Source organism: Triturus cristatus, chromosome 2_1 (genome assembly GCF_964204655.1).
Source record: "Triturus cristatus chromosome 2_1, aTriCri1.1, whole genome shotgun sequence".
NCBI lineage: Eukaryota > Metazoa > Chordata > Amphibia > Caudata > Salamandridae > Triturus > Triturus cristatus.
Genome location: NC_140581.1, coordinates 277865942 through 277886616, shown reverse-complemented (window position 1 = coordinate 277886616; position 20675 = coordinate 277865942). Strand labels below are relative to the sequence as shown.

Sequence of the window (20675 nt, the reverse complement as noted above, 5' to 3'; positions counted from 1 at the left end):
GTTGTGGCGATCCCCCTTTGAGAGAAGTATTAATTGTTGTAAAACAAGTGGAACTCATGTTAATGTGTGACGAAGAAATAAAACAAGATAAAGGAACTAAAAATACAGAGGACAAAGATTATAAGTGCTGTTATAGAAAAAAAATAGAACAAAGTAAAAATAGTGAAAATAAATATTCAAAGGTAAGTGTTATCGATGTGGTAAAGAGGAGAACATGGCAGATCCCAAAGAGTGTCCTGCACTAAAATCCACATGCATCAAATGTGGGAAAAAGAGGTAATTATTTGGTATGGAGTAGAGGCTACAAGCCTACTAAAAGAAACATCTTTAAAGATGTGGAAGAAGTATGTGATTAGGTAGTTTTACAGATGAGTGATAATACAACAGGTAAACCCAAAGATGTAATCGTGATGGAAGATAAAGAAATAAAAGCCATGTTCAATTCTTGCCCAAGGTTTAACATTATTTCAGATAAAACCTTTAAGGACATTTTTGCTGTGAGTATGAAACTACACAAAATGGACAAACGACCCAGAGCGTATGGAGGGCAACCCACTAAGGTGAAAGGTTTCTTTCAAGGAAAGATTGAACACAAAAATAGATTATCTGTCACCAAGGTGTATGTATCTGAGATGGGATAACATCCTAGGTTGGCCAGTACAAATACCTTGATCCCACTGCCAGTCTTCAAGTTCAGATTCAAACCATACAGGAAAACATACGTTTTGAAAGGCAATTACCAGGATTTTTTAGTGAGAAGCTAGGTTGCCTAAAAAATTACATACACAAAATCAAGTTGAGGTAAAATACTGTACATGTGGCTTCAAAATCTATCCAATATAAAGAGTGACCCCTGAAAAAGAATTAATAGGCATATGGCGAAGGGGAGAAGTTAGGCAAAATACTACTGAAAAAAGCCATCTGCCCGCAAGTTTGGGATATATATGAGCCCAAAAAGGGTCAGAGCAATATAAACAACACAACACCAGGGCTGACAATAGGACAAAATCAAAGCACGGCTACAAACAAACGATGAGTTACAAAATACTTAATCAATTCATATCAACTGTCTCAAGATGATGAAATAAAAGCACAAAACAAAAAATATATACACACAGGTCCCACACTGTACAGTACAAACAAACAATGAATTACAAAATAGGATGCTTGGCAGACGACGCTGAGAGAGGGAAAATTCTCCCGTAGACCGATTCAAAGGGTGAATGCAGGGGTTTATCCCTACATAATTCGCAAGTTTCAGGGATAAAGGAATGCCTAAACGAAGGATGTAGGGGAGCACTCCGCTTTTGTGCTAAGCGGAGTGCTCCCCTTTATTTTCTGGTTTCTACATCTTTCGATTAGGCATTCCTTTATCCCTGAAACTTGCGAATTATGTAGGGATGAACCCCTGCGTTCACCCTTTGAATTTGTCTACGGGAGAATTTTCCCTCTCTCAGCGTCGTCTGCCAAGTATCCTATGCTCAAGAATTCATAGGAGTTTACTGCATTCTGAACTTCTCTGAACCTTGTATCTCTGAGCCGAATGCGGCCCCGATATACGTCCTATCTAAAAGTCTGCACGGATGCTACATTCCTAGCAAAGTTGCAATTGTGTGTCCCACACGACCTATACATCTATTGCCCTGGCGAAGGTGTAGCCCCCCCTGGGCCCAACACCGAAACGCGCGTTGGCGTGATTTTCTCGTGTTATTTGGAAAACCTGCTTCCATCGTTGATTGGGATGAAACACAAGACTTTTTGATCTGTTATCTCCATTGGAGTTTGATTTAGAATTTTTTATGAACTCTTATGTATGCTTATGTTGAGTTAAAGATGAGTAAATGAGTATGTTGTGTGAATGAATGTTGGTATGATTGACTCTTTGTACTGTCCAGTGTGGGACCTGTGTATATATATTTTTTGTATTGTGTTTTTATTTCATCGTCTTGAGACAGTTGATATGAATTGATTAAGTATTTTGAATCATTACATTAAAATAAATTGCTATTTTGTAATTCATTGTTTGTAACCGTGCTTTGATTTTGTCCTATTGTCAGCCCTGGTGTTGTGTTGTTATATTGCTCTGACCCTTTTTGGGCTCATGTATATCCTAAACTTGCAGGCAGATGGCTTTTTTCAGTAGCATGTGGCTTCAAAAGTCAGGTTACCCATGTATGCTAGCTGCTGTCAGATAAGAATTATCTATGTTGTGTTAAACTTGACATCATAGAGCCTTTAGATGAAACCGAGTTGCTTGCACCAATTGTAGTAGCACGCAAGTCTGATCAAAACATCAGATGTTTTGTTTTAAGGGCCCTTAACAAGGAGGTTGTTGTTGACTGTTTTCCATTACGCAACATTGCAGAGATGTTAACCTCTTAGCAGGCGCAAAATATTTTACAACGCTTGAACTGAGCTCTGCTTACAACCTGGTAAGATTACAGCCTGATTCAGAGTTAACGACATTCATAACACCATTAGGAGCTTTTAAATGTAAACGTATGCCATTTGGGCTTGTTTCAGCAGGATCAGTAGTTCAGAATCATGTCATCCTTGTTAGGATCCATGCCTGATGTTTTCTGTTATCAAGACAATGTTTTGATAAGTGTAGAGTACAACATGATGAAAGAGTGAGGATGGTACTAAAAAAAATCAGTAAACATGGTTTAACAGTAAAATACAAAAAATGCAAATTTAGGCAGGAAGAAATTGCCTACTTAGGACATGAAGTGAGCAAAAAAGGAATTGAGCCACATTAGAGGATGAATTGTAAATTTACAAGAATTCTCTTTTAACCCCTTCAGTGCCCATGACGAGCTGGACTCGTCATGGGCTGCGGTGGCGCTGTGCCCATGACGAGTCCAGCTCGTCATGAACTCCGCCCGCTAATGCAAGGCGCGGCACTGGGCGGGGAAAGGGGCGGGCATGCAAGGGGTTAATGTAGAATATCTTCCATGGATTAAAAACAGAACAGCAAATTGTCTATCCAGATTGACCGAGGTAGGCATGACTGATGATGTTGCAAAAAAAAAAGAATGAGTATGAAAAAGATTACTTGGGGAGCCATTTCTGAACATGCGTGGTTGGAGGGAATGGCCAATGACAAAATTCTTGGCAAAGTAGAAGATATGCTAGAGAATGAATGGACTATAGGGGATGAGAATTGGGATGTGATTGGACCATTTTGGATGATTATAGATGAATTGGCTGTGATTGATAACTGTTTGTTCTGATGGATACATCTGCCAGTGGATTCCTCACCTTGTGAATATCCCCTGCGCCAGCAACATTCGGAAACTTTTGTAGCAGTCCACGCCGATGGGGTCGAAGATGACGTCACAGAGACACGGCTCCGCTCGCGACTCCACTGACGTCACCGGCTCCATAAGAAGACCTCCTCGGCGTGATGACGTCAGTTCCCTTTTTTCCGCGCCGACGACGCCAACGGATTTCGGGAATCGTTACTGGTAGCTTTACCTGTTACTTTGTGTTTATTCCGAAGTTTCTCTGTCTTTCTTCGAGAATGTCGGCAAGGAAGTCTGGTTTCAAGCCTTGCCATGAATGTGGCAAACACATGTCCATCACTGACCCGCATGACGACTGCGTTTGGTGTTTGTCATCGGACCACGATGTTGAAGGATGTTCGTGTTGCAGGAAGATGAGCTCAAAGGCTCTTAAGGAAAGAGAGGCAAAGCTCTTTATCGCCCGGATGAAGAGAAAGGAGAAAAGAGGTAGAAGAAGATCCAGGTCGAGGTCGAGGTCGGCTTCCAAGTCGACGTCGGGACATGCTTCAAAGAGCAAGAAGCATAAGAAGAAAAGGAGGCATTCGTCTCATCACAAGGCCTCGACGTCGAAGTCTAAATCACCTGCTCGGCGTCGAAGGGAGTCAGTGTCTCCTTCTCCTGTTCCGGCTTCGCCTCCCGTTCCATCTTCTCCTGTGTTTTCTCCGGCTCCGGCTGATTCGCCGGTGCCGGCGTCCTCTCCGGCGCCGATGGCTTCTCCAGGTCCTGCAGGTCCTTCGGCTCCGTCTCCGACTCCGGCCCAGGATGAGGATGATCAGGCTCCGGGTGAGTCTGTGACGCCGCAAGTTCCACCGTCGGCGCCGGCAGGCCCGAGTCCGGTGTTACCTGACCAGTATCCAGCTTTCCCTAATCCAGGTCAGGACCCCTCGCAGTATCTCAATGCGATGTATGGGGTGTTCTCACGGGCCATGTATTCCTCTGGTGCACCTATGGGTCCGATGGGTCCGATGGCTTTTAATCTGGGAGTGCCGCAGGTTTATCCTCAAGCACCGTTTATGCCTTTCTTCCCAGCGGCGCCGTCTTGGCAGATGCCGGCGCCGAAAACATCGACGCCGCTTCCCTCTTCACCGGCGCCGACTCGACCTCGTTCGACGCCGGCTGCTCCAGCTGATCCGCGTTCGACGCCTCTGCCGGCGCCGTCGGATTCGATCACGGCGCCGCCGACGCCGCAGGTGCGGATCCGTTCCAGGAGAGAGGCGCAGAGAGTGCTGGAGGAGAGGAGCTATCTTATGGATGAGGCTGAAGAGGGAGAATTGGTCGAATCCGATGAGGTGTTTGACGAATTGAAGGAGGCAAGTGGGTTGGATTTGTCTCCGGAGTGGGAGATCACTCCTCCTTCAGATGAACCTTCTAAAGACGCGGCTCCTTATCATGCTGTGATAAGAAAGGCTGCAGAGTTGTTGGACCTTCAATTGCCATCTGTTGAGTTCAAGTCTAATATCTTGACTGAGGTGTTGCACTCTCCAACTGCGGTGTCAGAGCCGCTGTTGCCTTTTAATGAAGCAATATTGGAGCCTGTGTTGGATGTGTGGCGCAAGCCTTTTTCGGCTCCTGCGGTGTCCAAGGTGGTTGCAAGGAGATATAGGGTGGCTCCGGGGGATCCTGAGTTTTTGTCATCACACCCTTCACCTGAAAGTCTGGTCGTTCAGGCTGCTTGTTCTGGACGTTCAAAAGGTGCGTTTCCTCAGGTCCCAGGGGACAGAGAGGCCAAGAAGGTGGACCAATCGGCCAAGAAAGTCTTTTCTTCAGCCAGTATGGCATTAAAGTCTTCTAATGCGACTTGTTTATTGGGGCGCTATATCCATGCGCTTATGGATTCAGCTAAAAAGTTGGCACCGAAGCTGTCGGAGGTGGATAGGGCAGGCTTCAGTGAAGTACTGTCGGATGCCCAGGCGGCTGCTCGCCAGGTTATACAGAGTGGCTTGGATACAGCAGACTCAGTTGCCAGGGTCATGGGGTCTTCAGTTGCCACCAGGAGGGGAGCATGGCTTAAGTCCTCCGAATTTTCTTCGGATGTCCAGTCGACCTTGTTGGACTTACCTTTTGATGGGTCTGGTCTGTTTGGGAAGAAGGCTGATGCTGCTCTCGAGCGCTTCAAAGAAAGTAAGGCTACGGCTAGGTCGTTGGGCCTTCAATCCCAGCCGAGAGGTACTTTCAAGAGGTACAGAGGTTTTGGAAGGGCGAGTTTTCGTTCTTATAGACCAGCCCAGCAGCAGCAGCAGCAGCAGCAGCAGCAAAGCTCCAAGGGATATAGAGGAAGGCTTAGGGGTCGCTCACGTGGCCGTCAACTCTCCTCCTCCTCTTCCTCTTCTTCAGCCCCTCCCACCACCGCAAAACAGCCCTAGATTCGACATTCCGGATCATGCTGGTCCTGTGGGGGGCCGGCTTGCCCATTTTCTACAAGATTGGGAATCGGTTACTACAGACCTTTGGGTTCTGGATCTTGTAGAAAATGGGTACGCCCTTCCCTTTCGGGAATTCCCTCCAGTTTACCCTCCTTGCCAAGGTGCTTGCTCGGAGGACCACCGTCTTCTCCTGCAGGAAGAAGTCCTGAAGTTGTTTCAGAAAGGGGCGATAGAGGTGGTTCCGGAGCAGGAGACGGGTCAGGGATGCTACTCCCGGTATTTTCTGATCCCGAAGAAGGACGGCAGATTGCGTCCGATTCTAGACCTCAGAATCCTGAACTTTTACCTGAAACAGGAGAAGTTCAAGATGCTCACCCTTGCGCAGGTTCTTCAGGCGCTGAATCAGGAGGACTGGATGGTGTCGCTCGACTTGCAGGATGCGTATTTTCACATCCCCATCCTGAAGTCGCACAGGAAGTATCTCCGTTTCACGGTAGGGTCGCAACATTATCAGTTTGCGGTCCTTCCGTTTGGTCTTACTTCGGCACCTCGAGTCTTCACAAAGGTGATGGCAGTGGTGGCAGCCCATCTCAGAAGATCGGGAATTTCGGTTTTCCCTTATTTGGACGACTGGCTGATCAAGGCGGAGTCGTCGGAGAAGGTGCTGTGTCATCTGCAGGATACAACTCGGCTGTTGTACAGATTGGGTTTTTCGATCAATGTGCCCAAATCTCACCTGGTGCCCTCTCAGCGCAACCTGTTCATAGGTGCGGTACTGGACACTACTGTGTGTCGAGCATTCCCTCCTCCTCAAAGGATTCTCGACATACAGGAAATGATTCCTTTGTTTTTCAGCGGAGCGGTTGTTCCAGTTCTGAAGGTCCTTCGCCTGCTCGGTCTGTTCGCTTCCTGCATACTGTTGGTCAACCATGCACGCTGGCACATGAGGGCGCTCCAGTGGTGCCTCCGCAAGCAGTGGTATCAGCACAAGGGAGATCTCAGGGAGTCTGTGAGGATCTCCAGAGAAGCTGCAGCGGAGATGTCTTGGTGGAGCGTGGAGGGCAATCTGTCCCAAGGGAAGCCCTTCCATCTACCTCCATCGGTGGCCACGGTGATAACGGATGCATCCACCTTAGGGTGGGGTGCTCATCTGGGGGATCTGGAGATCAAGGGTCTTTGGTCTCCAGAGGAAAGGTTGCTTCACATCAACCTTTTGGAGTTACGGGCGATACGCTTGGCGCTCAAGGCCTTCCTCCCTTCCCTTCGCGGTCAGTCTGTTCAGGTTCTGACGGACAACACTACCGCGATGTGGTATATAAACAAGCAGGGAGGAGTGGGGTCTCTTTGTCTGTGCAGAGAGGCCCTGCGTCTATGGTCCTGGGCTCAGGACCATCGGATTTGTCTGATGGCAAATCATCTGGCCGGGGTGCTGAACGTTCGTGCGGACAGTCTCAGTCGGCAGTTCTCTGCCGACCACGAGTGGAGGCTCCATCCGGAGGTAGTTCGTCATGTCTTTCGGACGTGGGGAACTCCTCGGGTGGATCTGTTTGCCACTTTCGAGAACGCGCACTGCCTGTCATTCTGCAGTCTCCAGTATCCGATGCAGGGGGCGTTGGGAGACGCGTTTCAGTTGAGTTGGGGCTTTCGACTCCTTTACGCGTTTCCTCCCATACCCTTGATTCCTCGGGTTCTGAGGAAGGTTCGCCAAGACCGGGCCCAAGTTATATTGATCGCCCCGGATTGGCCAAGAAGGGTGTGGTACACAGATCTTCTCCACCTCTCCTCGTGCCCTCCGCTCCGTCTCCCTCTGAGGGCAGACCTCCTCTCGCAGTCGGAGGGGCAGGTTCTACACCCCCACCTCCGGAGCTTACACCTTCATGCCTGGAGATTGAACGGGGCAACCTGAATTCTTTCTCTCTCCCGTCAGATGTGGTGGATGTTATTTTATCGGCCAGGCGACACTCCACCAAATCCATATACTCCTATAGGTGGTCTAAGTTCGTTCTCTGGTGTGGAGAGAGGTCGATTGATCCCTTGAAGGCTCGTTTGTCTAACATTCTGCAGTTTGCTCTTTCTCTTGCCCAGCAGGGTTTTGCTGTGGCCACTGTAAAGGGATATTTATCGGCTTTGTCGGCTTTCCTATGCCTGCCGGATCAGCCGTCCTTATTTAAGTCACCTATTGTGCTTAGGTTTCTCAAGGGCCTTACGAATAAATTTCCTCCTACTCCCTTTATTGTACCTCAGTGGGACTTAAACCTTGTACTGACTTATCTTATGGGTTCTCCTTTCGAGCCCTTACATAAGTGTCCCTTGAGACTGTTGTCTTTTAAGACGGTTTTCCTCGTTGCAATCACCTCGGCAAGGAGAGTAAGTGAGCTTCAAGCTCTTAGTTCAAAACCCCCATTCTTGACTGTGCATGCTGAACGAATGGTTCTCCGGACCAGGGCTGCGTTTTTGCCTAAGGTGGTAACTCCCTTCCATCTGGGGCAGTCCATTACCCTTCCTACCTTTTATCCTCCCCCTCACCCTTCCAAGGAGGAGGAGAGACTTCACCGCTTGGACCCTAAGAGGGCGGTGAGCTTTTACCTGGACAGGACTAAGGACTACAGGATTGATGACCAGCTCTTTGTGGGCTTTGCTGGCTGCAGAAAGGGTCGTGCGGTGCACAAGCGCACCCTTTCAAGATGGATTGTGCTATGCATCAAGATCTGCTACTCCCTAGCTGGTAAGGAGCCTCCGGAGGGTTTAAGAGCTCATTCCACTAGAGCAAAGTCTTCTACCTCTGCTTTGTCTAGGGGTGTTCCTGTGGAGGACATTTGTAGGGCGGCAACTTGGGCCTCCCTTCACACCTTTGCAAAACATTATTGTTTAGATTCTGAGGTGAGGAGGGACGGACATTTTGCCCGTTCCGTCCTTCAGGATTTTCTGGTATAGGGGGATGGACACCCTCCTCCGGGAGCGGGGACTGCTGTGGAATCTATTCACAAGGTGAGGAATCCACTGGCAGATGTATCCATCAGAAGAACAAGTTACTTACCTTCGGTAACGCTTTTTCTGGTGGATACAGTATCTGCCTGTGGATTCCTCACTGACCCACCCACCTCCCCGTTGTCCATCCTTCTATTCCAGTGACTCTATGACGGTAGTTCTATTATTGATTTCAAATGTATTTATGACTGTCAAGGACATTGGGTTATTTCTAGTGCTTTGATGTTTCTTTTCCACACTGTGTGTGTTGATATGCATATTGTGTACTGTGTATGTTGTTTATGTACATATTGCTGTCAGTCCGTCCGTGTGCCTCGGAGGCACGGAAAAAAGGGGCGGAACTGACGTCATCACGCCGAGGAGGTCTTCTTATGGAGCCGGTGACGTCAGTGGAGTCGCGAGCGGAGCCGTGTCTCTGTGACGTCATCTTCGACCCCATCGGCGTGGACTGCTACAAAAGTTTCCGAATGTTGCTGGCGCAGGGGATATTCACAAGGTGAGGAATCCACAGGCAGATACTGTATCCACCAGAAAAAGCGTTACCGAAGGTAAGTAACTTGTTCTTTAGAGGTGCCAAGGCCTGAAAACATAAGAAGAAATCCAATTGATTTAGCATACGAAGGGCATTTTGTATATGCAAAACAAAAGAAAGATTAAGACTTGACTTTTGGTGGCGAGAAATGGACAAGCAAATAGAAAGAATAGTTAGTTTGCTAAAGGTTTAACAGCAGAGACAAAGTATTACTCCCAAGAAAACCACATATGGTTCTTCACCAACTCCCGTAGGCACCTTGGACAGAATTAGCTAATATCTTAATTGGGTCATTGCCAAGTGATGTATATCCTTCATGCATAATAGTTTAGATTGCCCTATACTCAAGATGGCCTAAGATAAAGATAACATTTGACATCAGCAATAAGAAGGTCATTCATTTCTTAAAAGATACTTTCAGTAGAGAAGGATTACCCACCCTCATTCTGTCCGACCACTGTTTCCAGTTGTGTTCTATAGACATGGAAGAATATCTGAAGAGCAATTAGATAAGTCATCGCCTTTGTGCATTATACCACCCAGAAACCAAACGGATTTGTAGAAAGGTTTAATAAGATATTAAAAAAAGTGTTTCAGTTGGCCAAAACTAATGGGTTTAATTGGAGAGTAGAAGTATCCAGGAGATTACAGCCCGTTTCTTTGACTTCCCACCAGACCACTTACAGAATGCCCTTTGAACTATTAAGCGGAAGAAAGCCTCATTCGTAGTTAGTCCCTGGGTGGATGAAGTGGCAAAAGGGGTGGACTGTTATCAACATAAGATAGACTTGGAGGCAGAGAGATTATTTCACAATGCAAAACTCAAGATGGGTGTCTTTGAAAATAAGGACGAGTAACTAAGTATCATGAAAGATGTACAAGTGATAGAAATTTGATGCAACCAGAAGAAAATAACTGTCGAAAGATAATTACCAAAGTACTGAAAACAACCTTTAACAGGAGCCAATGACGATGAACCACATGCCAGAAAAGCTATACGCAGAATGAGTATGTGCCCTACCTATCCTCCTACATTTCGGAAAGACTATGTCACCCAATAGCTTTATTTATTTGAATCACTTTGTGTTTTATCCTTTGGGCATATTTGCCTTATGTTTAGGAAGGTGAAAGGTTTTTGTATATTTCTAAAATCATAGCTGTGCAATTCTGTGCTTATTCTGATTCTTTCTTAAACATATTCTAATATATATATATATATACACATATCTATGTAGATAATTTGTTATCATTTTTCCATGTTGTTTAGTTGTTACCATGATTCTTTTTCTCTAATTATTAGGAGAAAGGTATGTGGTATCCTCCTCACATCCCCTTAAATTGGTGTTTGTGGACTCTTCCTCCATGAGGAGTTCTAGAATATTGGGTGTTGAGGTGAGGAGATGACAGTTGGAAGCGAGCTGAAGAGGCTGTGGCTGGGGTACTTTGAATAAACTACTTCTCACGTATTCTCCGTTGTCCTGTCATTCCTAAGGAGTTGCTAAAGTTAGCCCGAATTTGTTTTTGAATAACACCAAAATAAGGGTTATTACAGGTGTGCCAGAAGGACTTCTTATTTCTTTTAGAGAATCTCCTCATAAATATATGTAAATTTTGTTTTACCTCTTTTGGAGATTTGTATAATAATGTGCACATTTGACAATAAAAATGGCAAAGCTCCTAATGCTAAAATTCAATTTTTTAGGTTAAATAGTGTAGAAATGCACTTACCGCCAAAGCTGACACCCGCACATACTTTTCAGGAGAAATTGCAATCTTTCTTGGGACGCCCAGCTAGTTCTGAAATAATAAAGGCAGAAGGCACCGACCACAAACAGTTTACAGGTAAATATAATTAATACAAATGATGCAAGTTGTTTGTTTGATTTTTGAGACGTCTGCCTATTTTTTTGGAATACCCAATTTGTGCTGTCGGGCAAAAAAAACATTTACAGAGAGGTCGCCACTTAATCTTTAAAAGTCAAACTGAGACAATGTCTGGCCTCATACATTATTCCATTCATTTCAGAGCAGCCTAAAATACCCTATAAATGTAAGCTTATATTTTATCTTTTTATTTGTTCATTTATTAATGATTTCTTAAGCACTTTGTGCCATTTGCATGCGCTTCAGTGTGCTAAAACGAACGTAGAGGAGGTCCGGTTTTGGTCAGAACAGTTTGGGTTAAGGAATTAGGTACCGTAATTTTTTACATCAACAGTACTCAGTTCAGTTCATAACACTTTATTGGGCACATACAAAGGTCGATGAAAGGTATATAATAAAAACATGCATATAATGCACTCAAGAAAAATAATTAAGGACACGTAGTTCACTTGATGAAAGCAAATGGTCAGATAAATTCACCACAATATTATTCACAACTGGTTCCTCCCCTGACTGCGGGTTATCCGTGGCGAACAATTCTGCCATGTTTGATCCTGATTCTGTCGGTATCAGTGCTGACAAGTAAGTGCCGGTGCTGAGCACCGGAAACCACCGGCTAAAATGAAGCACTGCCTAAATATGTCACCAAAAGACTCCATGTACTCCAAAATGCGGAAGCGAAGACTCTACTGAAAGTCCGAAGCTCGCCTCGGCTACAAATGCCTTGGCCTTCCTCCATTGGCTCCCCGTCGAGAAAACAATAACATTTAAGTCGCTATGTTTAGCATGTCGAGGGATCTACTCTAAAGGACCTTCCCCTATTAGAACACTTCTGACACCTCACCAGTAGGTTATTAAGATCCTCTAATTACCGACTCCTTAAGGTGCCTAAAAACAGAAGAACCAGATGGGGTGGAAAATCCTTTTCACATCTTATTCCTAAACTGTGGAACAAACTGCCCGCAGAACTAAGAAGCCAACACAATGAGATACAGTTTAGGAAACCGCTGAAATCCTGGCTGTACCCCCATTTATCACTCCTTTAGGGACCCCTGTAAGATTAGGTGACATGCCATGACTCATCTAGTGCTGGGAAACCTTTAAGTAGCTACGTGGTTTAGAAATCTTTATAACAGATATCAAGCCCATATTAAAACTGAGGGATTGTTATCAGACATATGCACTCTTTCGAAGTTGCTGTGGCGATAGAACTCTGATGAATACGTAGGATTACAGTTTTTAGTAACTTCTTATTATTGGTCATATAAATATATATATACACTCCTCTCCCGTGGGGCACCTTGAAGTGTTGATTATATATATATATATATATATATATATATATATTCAAAACGCAGCTTTTCGAAAATGACGAAAAGAAATCCAGGACACCCAGGAATGCTGTTCACCAAGTATTTAATCCAGGCAAGTGATAGCCTTTGGTGAAGGCTATCACTTGCCTGGATTAAATACTTGGTGAACAGCATTCCTGGGTGTCCTGGATTTCTCTTCGTCATTTTCGAAAAGCTGTGTTTTGAATGTTTGGGGCCACCGGAGCCCATCCAGGACCGCCGTATTTGAAGCTCCGCACTTCCGGGATTCGTGTTTGTGATATATATATATATATATATATATATATATATATATATATATATATATATATATATATATATATATATATACACATCCATAACCTACTGGTGGTAGGTAGTTATAGTTAGGACAGTGTTTCTATTCAAAAAGCGTTTTCTTTTGCCAATATCTTTGGCACCGATTGACGAATGTTCGTGAAATTTTCAAAACTAATGGCCTGCTCCGGTCAGCTCCTGTCTTGAAAGTTTTAGGGTGATTCATCAAGTGGGGGCCGAGAAAAAAGGGGGGTCCCAAAACGCGTTTTCTCCATGTTAATTTCCATAGGTAACTTTTGTCGCGGCTACCGCCCGAACTGCTGGACGGGATTGCACCAAATTTGGCAGAGAAATAGCTTTGTCCAGAGTGCACTCTTTGCTTTAAATGGTGTAAATCTGTTCAGTAGTTCCTGAGAAATTAAAAAATAAAACAATATCAATATCTGGGGACCGCAGTGGATCCGTGATCCCTCCCGCTCTCGAACTTGATTCTGATTGGCTGCCAACACTTCAAACCAAGAAGTGTTCGCAGCCATCTTGTGACTCGGTAGAACCGAGTCACAAGAAAAAAGGACAAAAAACATGAAAAGGGGGCAGTGTAGAAACACCCTGACCCCCTAGGCCTGCTCAGATATAGGTGTCCGCGAATCCTTTTCTTTTAACCGAAGCGCGGTTTTTCGCGCTTCGTTTTCTAGAAGCCTCCAGGTGGGCCAGGTCCAGGGGTCAATGCGGATTTATAATGCGGGGCCCGTGGGGCCCCCAGAGTCCACCACTTCTCCGGGGCATGATTAAACTTATGCGGAGGCATGCGGCCCCCCGCAGCCCTGGGGATTGCCACCTCTTTGGGGCTTGTAAAAACCCTGTGTGGGGGCCTCGCCTCGAGGTCCCCCCTCCCCCCAAGCCCTAGGGACTGCCACCTCCCCGGGGCTGTATGACATTAAAAGTAGTGTGTGGGAGGGCTTCTGCCCCTCCCCCACACTGCCCCCAGGGACCACCACCTCCCTGGGGCTTTTAATCAGGTGAGAGGGGGCCCCACTACTGGAGCCCTCCTTTGCCCTGGGGACCGCCACCACCCGGCAGGCTCCAGCAATGTCCCGGGGTGCCCACCCCGGTGGACATTGCAGTTTGCTATGGCAGGGCAGGAGCACTGCTCCCGTCCTGCCATTGCAAACACTGCTTTGCTTCGTGGAAGCAAGAGCAGGAATCTTGCTCTCGCTTCCACGAAGCAAAGCAGAATTGCTTTTGGGCAAAGGGAGCTGTATGTCAGAAGCTCCCTTTGTCCAAAAGCAATGCCAGCTCCCGCTGGAGGTGGGGAGCCGGCAGGACTGTGGGGGCATTGTGGCTCCCCCCTGCGGTCCCCAACACAAACACCATGACCTGGGGGATGAAGTCCCCGGGGCCGAAAATGGCCCGGGAGGGGGGCCACGTGGACCTCTCCTCAGTATACAAAATTATTATTTTTTTTAAAAGAGGTAAATCCCCGGGGAATGGGGTCCCCGGGCCGAAATTGGCCACGGGAGTGGGGCTGCTTGGCTCCCTTCCCGTTTTCTTTTTTTTTTAAAAATAAATAAAAAATGTCTTAGGCCCTGGGGGATGGGGTTCCCAGGGCCCACAAATAATTAAGGGGAGGAGTGCCACACAGGCCCCCCTTCCAAAAAGAAATGAAAAAGAGAAGCTGGCAAGTCGCCGGAGGCCCTGCCCCCTCCCTGCACCACTCTGCAAACGTGCCTCCTGGCGTGTTCTGGGTTGGGGATGAAGTCCCCTTGAATCATAAGGGCACTTAGGGACCAACCAGCCCACCAGGTACCTCCAGTAAGCCCTACATAGAGGTGGTCTGAGGCCACGCGCCTTTTTACACCACTCTGCATCCACGCCTCATGGGGCACCGCTGGTGGGGTGATAAGGTCTTCTTGTGTCCTGTGGATCTCAGGACTAAAGTGAACTTCATCCCCCGAGCAGCAGCGCACCGGGAAGCGTGTTTACAGAGTGGTGTAAAAAGGGGGCATGGTTTACTAGAGAAAACAGCAGGGCTAGTTTGTCCCCAGGGACCCTCAGGAGGCATGGGTACTTCATCCCCTAATCAAGAGCACGCCAGGATGCACGTTTACAGAGTGGTGGAGAAAGAGGGCGTGGCCTGTGTCCACCTCTCAGCAATCCCACTGTGTGGGGCTTACTGGAGGTAACAGGTAGACTAGTTGGCCCCTAAGGAACACCAGCAGCAACACCACTGATGACATCATCCACTTAATATCTGATGCACCTCCTCACACCCTAATATAACCTTTCATACACCCACTCTAAAATACAGACTACCATTCTCGAAACCATGTACACACCAATACCAGTTAGTACATACCCACTCACTGATTCATAGGTGTACACACATCCACTCACTCACTGATACAGTCACTCATACACACAATCACGCATCAATACAGACTCTGATATATGCACTCATACACCCATACAGACGCTCACATACTGCCACTCATCCACAGAGATACCTGCACTCCTAGTCAGTCACCCAAAGACTCAATCACACTGCCATTTACTCACCAATAGTTATACACACACCACCTCACTTTTCCATACAGATACTAACACATACTTACTCTCTTATACAATCACTGACACAAGCACACACTCATCCATACAGCCACTCTCCCAATCACTCACTCTCACATATAGTCACTTATATACTCCAACATTCACATATACTACCTTTTACATATGTAGTTACTCACACATATACCACTGAGACATCCATTCACTCACCAACACAGCCATACGCACACTCACTCACCCATACAGCCCCTCGCAGCCGCGCTCGTGAAGCCATACACCCACTGAATCACCCACCGACACAGCCATGCAGGAAGTCACTCCCTACACACAGGCACCCATACAGGTAATCAGACAACCAATCATTAACCCAGATAGACACTCATATAGCTCCTCACCAACCCTTGCAGCCACTTACACACAAACTGACAGACTGATAGACATTCACACAGATTAGTCATTCATCCATACATTCACTAAGACACGTTTAATCTTTCACTTCAACAGTCAGTCACGCATCCACTAAATCATCCATTCAGACACTCATACACCCACTCATTCTTCAATACACCTTTGCATATCTATAATCAACATTCTTAAACTTTTAAAAATCACCCAGTCTCTGGGTGATGTCATTTGAGATGTCATCAGTGACGTCACAGACCATGTCATGAGTGATGTAATATGTGACGTTATCAGTAGTGCATTGCGAGGGCGCGAGTTACAGTTAGCTCAACTAACTGTAACGGCCGAATTTCTCTGGTTTTGTACGAGTCAAATGATGTCTAACTAACTATAACGTCCCTGAAACCTGTGGTTTTTTCAGTGACTATATATATATATATATATAATATATATTACCTACTGGCGGTCGCCAGTAGGTAGTTATAGTTAGGACCACGTTTCCATAGGAAATCCGCAACATTCTATTTTGAATAACTTTGGCACCGGTCGACGAATCCTCGCGAATTTTTCAAAATAGGTGGGGCGCTACGCTCCGCTCCTACCCTGAAAGTCTCGGGGGGATTCGTCAAGCGGGGGCTGAGATAAAAGGGGGGTCCCAAAACGCGTTTTTCCCATGCATTTTTCCATAGGACCTTTAGACAGGGCTACAGCCCGAACGGCTGAACAGAATTACTTGAAATTTGGCAGAGAGGTAGTCCTCAGGTCAAGGAAGTGCCTTTTGTAGGTTTGGTGTAAATCTGTTCAGTAGATTCTGAGAAAATAGCCTTTAAATCAATATATATATCTGAGCCAGCTTACGGTGCGCTTACGGTACGCTTACCGTACGCGTACGGTGGCGTGCGCGAGCGCGATTCTGATTGGCTCTTAGATCTTAGTAAACATTCGAATCGGCCGGAACCAGGAAGCGGCGGCCGCCATTTTCTCTCTCGCACTGAGAGTGATGATGAAAATACAAAGCACAAAAACATGTAAAGGGGCTGTTTAGACAGCTCCCACACACATAGCCATGTTGAGGGAGTCCCCAAAGATCCCCCAAGGCCAAAAACTGAATTTTTTTTCGCCGATTACGCTTACCGTACGCGTACGGTAAAAAATGATATAAAAAAAAAAATTATCCACACTCTCCCCACCCCGTGTGCAATTGGTGGCCGAAGGCCACCAATTGTGCATTGCTTATAACTGATGAGATAAACTATAATATTTAAAAAAAAAAAAATTAAAAAAAAAATTATCCACACTCTGTCCACCCCGTGTGCAAATGGTGACCGAAGGACACCATTTGTGCATGGCTTATAAAAATTACGAAAAATTAAAATATTACCTTTCAAAACGAAGTGCATCATATGTCCTCCATGTGCGCACGGTGCGCGAAGCGCATCGTGCGTACATGGCCCATCTAGCGTAACGTGGGCACTAACTGCGTAAAGTGGGCGCGCGGTGCGTGGGCGCGCACGCCACGAATGGCGTAAAGTAACTTAGCATTTAAAAAACCTTGCAAATTCACTGAAAAAACCATAGGTTTCACACATGTTATAGTTAGCGGAAATTTTACTGATAAAAAACCAATGAAATTCCCCCGTTATAGTTAGTGCAGGCAACTATAACTCACGCGACCGCAATCTTCTGCTGATGACATATGTGTCTTTATGAAAAAAAAATATTTGTAATATATGTATAGCTAAAAATGTATGGAAGAAGACATGGGCAAATAAGTGTCTAAATACAGTATTAGCATCAGCAGAGGATTGCGGTCGCGTGAGTTATAGTTGCCTGCACTAACTATAACGGGGGAATTTCATTGGTTTTTTATCAGTAAAATTTCCGCTAACTATAACATGTGTGAAACCTATGGTTTTTTCAGTGAATATATATATATATATATATATATATATATATATATATATATATATATATATATATATATATATATATATATGTATGTATATTGACACTCAGGTCCACCGGTATGCGCACTCTGGAACGGCTGCAGTAGACGTATTCAAAAGAGGCAAAACCGGGGAGGAAGGTGTCACAAGTAAGATATCTGGCATACATGGGGAACTTAAGGCCCAGTTTGGAAAATTAGAAATACTCTATGAACGGGAAATCCGGAAGTGGTGGGATGCGACATCGCTTCAAAACTACATAGAGGTAAACCGCATTCCATGCGGTTTGTGCATATACACTGTTCCCGTCTACGAAAACACGGACCCCAAGTTGTTAGATGAATGGTCAGCCTACACAACAGAATCCTCTGTGGGCATGCTCAAAATACTTATCAAATTTGCTTGGAGTGACAGGAACAAGTACCTTAAAGAAATAGAGGAATTAGAAACAATGATTCTGACCTGGAAGGATGCCAAGATCAGAGAAGAGTTGCGTGAAAGGATGAAAAAACGCCTGCTGGCGTATAAAGAAAAAATCAAAGAAAGAAAACACAGCAAATTCAATCATGATGCACAAGATTATGAACAAGGACACGTGTTAACATTCCCACGCAAGTATGATGCGCCAAGAAGGGCTTTGAGATCCAATGTTGCATGCAAAACGATTGAACAGCGGTAAACATCTGAATCGGAAAATAACAACTGATGCTGAACAATCGGGAGAAGAAGAAGCAGAGCATAATCCTTCACGCTCCCTTTTTCATGAGGAATTTCAACTAATGCGACAGACGTGGCAAAGGGGAGGACGAGGCAAACCCCTGGAACGGAGATACCAACAAAGAAAAGAAAAACCAGGCGAGGAGGCTTCAACAAGTGTGGGCGTAGCTTCGCAGACAAGAAGCAAGAGAAATGCCAGGAAATAGATGAAACTGACAACTAACAATTGTAAATCTGATACCAAGGATACTGTCTAAAATTGAAGAGGCAACACTTAAAAAGAGACTTACGTTTTGCCCTACACAGGAGTTTGAGCACACACAATCACAAATTGACCTTTTCATGTTTACAAGGAAATTGAAACTGTATGTTTTCTAAATTGCAAGGACATTCGGAACTACCTCAGATTGAGTCTTCCTCTGAGGCTATACAGACTACGACGGATGTGTTAACAGGGGAGGATTTAGATCTCCTACGGACACTGGCAGATGATGAATCTATCTCTGGAACACAAGAGATAAGAAATATTGAAAGTTTTGGGATTGATCAAAAAAGTGTCAAATCAGGCCTAAGGCTCAAATATACCTTTATCCCGAACACTCCGTTCGATACCATTGATGCTTTTGAAGAAGCAGTAAAGCTTGAATTACAACAAATAAGAATGAAAAAGTCCAAATGGACAAGAGGAAACCGAATTTCACGTATGAACAGAAAAAGGTAATCAAGGGGATTCAACAGGATACCACAATTGTATGTAAGCTATCAGACAAGGGAGGTAACATTGTCTTATTGAATAGAGACTATTACATCATGGAATCACTACGCCAGTTATCAGACACAGCAAGTTATGCAAGAATTACAAAGGAGAGGTACAATCAAAGTATCCTAAACCATCAGGAACTGGTACACAAATGGTTGTCGAGGGATGCTTGATCATGATGAAATACGCTTCTTGAGTTGTGTGCACCCAATTCTACCAACATTTTACCATCTGCCTAAAATACATAAGCACGCAAGCAGACCTCCAGGCCGCCCAATTATCTCCTCTATTGGGAGCCTAACTGAACATATGTCTCAATTTGTCGATGTTTTGGCCCCCCTTGTAAGGACTTTATCATCCCATGTCCGAGATACAACCGACTTCATCAGAATAATTTCACAAATTAGCTGGGAACCTGACATGTTGAGGATAGTGTTGGACATAACAAGTTTATACACAAGTATAGATCATGTTCAAGGAATCAAAGCAATTGAATACTTCTTGAAAGGCAGATCACTAAAGTTAGCACAACATAGCCAAATGCTGCTTGAATTTGTAACATTTTGCCGACATAACAATATGTTCGAGGCATATGAGCTGCATATCACACACTGAGGATAAGATCGCCATCTGGTGTTGGGCTCGGATGATTGCAGGTTGTTGTTGTCTTCGGAAGAAGCCTTTGGTCACGAGATTGGTGACTCCTCCCCTGGACAACAGTGCGCATGGGCATCCACTCCATCGTCAGATTGTTTTTTTCCGCCATTGGGTTTGGATGAACTTTTTTCCGCTCCAGCAGAAAACTTCCAGCAATCGATTTAACTCTTCAATCTTCATTCCATCGACATCGAAATCAACTCGGACCGGTTCCGGAAGCGGCTGATGGACAGGACACCCTTCAAAAAATGCCCCCAGTGTGGAGCGAAGTTCCCCCACAGTGACCACCATGAGGTTTGTAACCTCTGCTGTCGCCGGAACACAACGAATCGAACTGTCCAGCTTGTGCCGCTTTCCGTTCCAAGAAGACCCTCCGGGACCGAAGAGCTCGACGCCATATTATGGCCAAACCAGCTCCAGAACCGGAGGACATCTTTGCTCAGGATGTTCCTGAAGATGACACCGAAGATCTCGATCGTGTCCGAGGCCGACGATTCCGATGACCTCATCACTCCAGGGCAGCGTGTGAGTACCACCCCCCCTGCCCCTGCCCCATCCAAAAAGACATTGGTCAAGACTCCGCCAGCTGGGCCCAGTCGCGACCGGAAATCCTCTTCAGAAGCCCCGCCCTCGGGCCCGGCTCCGAAGACATCTAAGCCTGTAGGTGGCTCGGGCTCGAGCAAACCTCATGTTATTGTACCTATAACACCTTCGGCACCGAAAACTCCACTGTCGGCACCGAAACAGGCTTCAAGACCGAAATCTCCTTCGGCACAGAAACGTTCCTCGGCACCGAAGTCTCCACCGGCGCCGAAACGTTCTTCGACATCGATGCCTAAAAGTCCCTCGGCACCGAAGATTCCATCGGCACCGAAAATTCCATCGGCGCCGAAAAATCCATCGGCACCAAAAACTCCGTCGGCACCGAAAAATCCATCGGCACCGAAAA

At 45.8% G+C, this 20675-nt stretch overlaps 1 protein-coding gene across 3 annotated transcripts in view; it reads left to right on the top strand.

Moving 5' to 3' along the window:
• CPLANE1 (ciliogenesis and planar polarity effector complex subunit 1) overlaps nt 1-20675 on the top strand; it is a 2680747-nt gene that overhangs the window by 558219 nt on the left and 2101853 nt on the right. For all 3 annotated transcript variants that reach the window (XM_085631095.1, XM_085631092.1, XM_085631094.1), the window contains exon 18: nt 10870-11009. In XM_085631095.1, the coding sequence (XP_085487221.1) occupies nt 10870-11009 (140 nt within the window). The remainder of the gene's footprint in view (nt 1-10869; nt 11010-20675) is intronic.